At 52.7% G+C, this 2,256-nt stretch overlaps 1 protein-coding gene across 1 annotated transcript in view; it reads left to right on the top strand.

The window, feature by feature from the left end:
• The first annotated feature begins 626 nt into the window (after positions 1-626).
• Positions 627-2,256, top strand: part of AMZ1 (archaelysin family metallopeptidase 1) — an 8,229-nt gene continuing 6,599 nt past the window's right edge. Inside the window, exons 1-2 of the mRNA XM_010085559.1 lie at positions 627-930; positions 1,579-1,746. Of these exons, the coding sequence (XP_010083861.1) occupies positions 627-930; positions 1,579-1,746 (472 nt within the window). The remainder of the gene's footprint in view (positions 931-1,578; positions 1,747-2,256) is intronic.

The following is a 2,256-nucleotide window of genomic DNA, read 5'->3' as shown; positions in this document are numbered from 1 at the left end:
ATGCCTCAGGTCAATACCTAAGAGTGAGAATTAAAAGCTGTTAGAGAAAATTGTCAACAGGGAACAGCTGCTTGCATTGGTGTGGGGTAAATCAGAAGTTTAGGCTTCCGATAGATAAATAAAGACCAAGATACACCTCTTCTTTACTGCCATGGACCTGTGCTTTTGAGGGCCCCAAGGAGTGTGGTTTAGCCCAAGCAGAAAGGAGCAGCACCTTTCGACAGCATATCAGGGCCAGTTGCACACACACAGAGCTATTTCCCATGGTATTGGGACTTCAGGATAGAGCACAAAAAAAAAAAAAAATTAAAAATCAAACTCTCTGATTGAATAGCAATAATGGGGCTATGCATTCTTGAGCACCATCTACTGGTACCTTGTCCATAAACCAGTGACAGCGCAGATGTAGAGCACCCTACACAGCTACTCTCATGTAAATGCCTAGGGCTCCTGGCCAGCACTGTGTACAGCATTCATAAGTTCCCAATCAAACCTTACAGCTGGGATTTTGGGGCAAAATTCTTTGAGAGCAAAGAGTGAGAAGGTTTCCAGGTCCTTCACGAGGCCAGGTGCTGATGGCTGTGTCCCCTCCCGCAGGCAGTGCCACGGCCGGTGGTCTCTCCGCGATGCTGCAGTGCAAACACGCTCAGGAATTCAGCTTTGGGCCCCGGGCGCTGAAGGACGCGCTCATCTCCACCAACCCAGCGCTGCAGGAGCTCTACGCCAAAGCTTTCTCCAGGGCGGAGAAGCTGTTCCTCTCCGAAGCCTACAACCCGCAGAGAACGCTCTTCTGCACGCTGCTCATCCGCACGGCTTTCGACTGGCTCCTCAGCCACCCCGATGCCCCCGAGGACTTTGAGACGTTCTATCATGCCATGCGGAGGAGGAAGCAGAACTTCTGTCAAAAGCACATTTACCTGCAACCTATAGGTAATGCGAGCATCTCCGCCGAGCCACCTGGGAGGATACGGGAGGGAGGTGGGTGGTGCTGAGTGCTGCTAACATCCTCCTCTAAGGACTAACCTACAAAATGAAATTGCTGTAGCACAGACGAGTGAGTCTGTGACCGAAGGCTCTGACATGCCCCCAGTCCAGAGTCACAAGCCATGGTGACAACCGGTAGCAGATCTCCCCTGGAAATGGCATGTGTGCCCCTGGGTGAGACTTGCTATGAATAGATGTATGCATAGGTACATCCATATGTATCTATATGTAAACCAGTGCTGGATAAAACAGCATTTCTGGAGCTCTGTCCCTGATGTTTCTTTAAAAACAGCCACCCGTGCCCACATTCATCTTCCTGCACAACTGAAACAGGAGACACCCTTCCCAGCACATCTGCTCTGCTAATGAGAGAGTGAACGAATGCCTCGAGCCACCTCTCAGAAAGAGCCTCCCCTCCTCCTCTGGATGTATAGAACCATGCAGAGATCTCTGCCACATCCCAGAGCAAGCGGTTAACTGCAGAATGAACCAGCCCTCCTCTTCCCCAGTCGCTGTGGCCAGCCCCACAAAAACCCGTTAGAGGTTCTGGTTCACCCCACTGCAAGGAACTGATCACAGAGCTTCTCTTCTCAGACTTAATCGAGGGCCCTGCCGGGCTCTCGCTGCTGGATTCCCTCCAGAGCTGCGTGGAGTCCTTCTTTCTGGGTCTCCGCGTGAAGTGCCTTCCCTCCATCCCCATCTCTTCCATCCACTGCTGCTACCGCCACAGCCGGGACTCGGACAGGGTGCAGCTCCACGCAGGTAAGGACCCGGGAGCCCAGACAGACACCAGCTTGGCCCATGGGCACAAGTCCTCCCTTGGGAAATGCCCAAAATAGCCTGAGCAGGGAGGGGGTGAGGAAGGGAGTGGAAAAGGGAGAAATCCTGTTCCCATGGAAAACCCAGAACTTTGAGGCTGGAAACAGGAATCAAAAACAAAGTGGCTTTCATCATATTTTCCTCTGCTGTCTGTAGTTTTCAGTGCTATTATGTTTAGGTCCAGATCTGCAAAGTGATGGGATCAACCTGAGCTCTCCCATCTCCTGTCCAGAGCCAAAGTAAATCAGTGGCCGGGGCAGCGCAGGTGGGGACTCACCAGCCTTTCATGTTCGGAAATTGGGGTTCAAGGGTCACACAGCTCCCCAGGGAAACAGATTTGTCAGCTGCCAAACTCCTGCTGCACAAACATCCGTCGGGAACGAGCTGTTTGCAGGTACCGCGGGCAGCACGGACCCAGCGCTGCAGTGATGCAGCTGCTCCAGCTCAGGGCTG

Source organism: Pterocles gutturalis, unplaced genomic scaffold (assembly GCF_000699245.1).
Source record: "Pterocles gutturalis isolate BGI_N339 unplaced genomic scaffold, ASM69924v1 scaffold11415, whole genome shotgun sequence".
NCBI classification, from domain to species: Eukaryota; Metazoa; Chordata; class Aves; order Pterocliformes; family Pteroclidae; genus Pterocles; species Pterocles gutturalis.
Note: the sequence above shows the minus strand (reverse complement) of the source record. Positions and strands in the feature narration are given on the sequence as shown.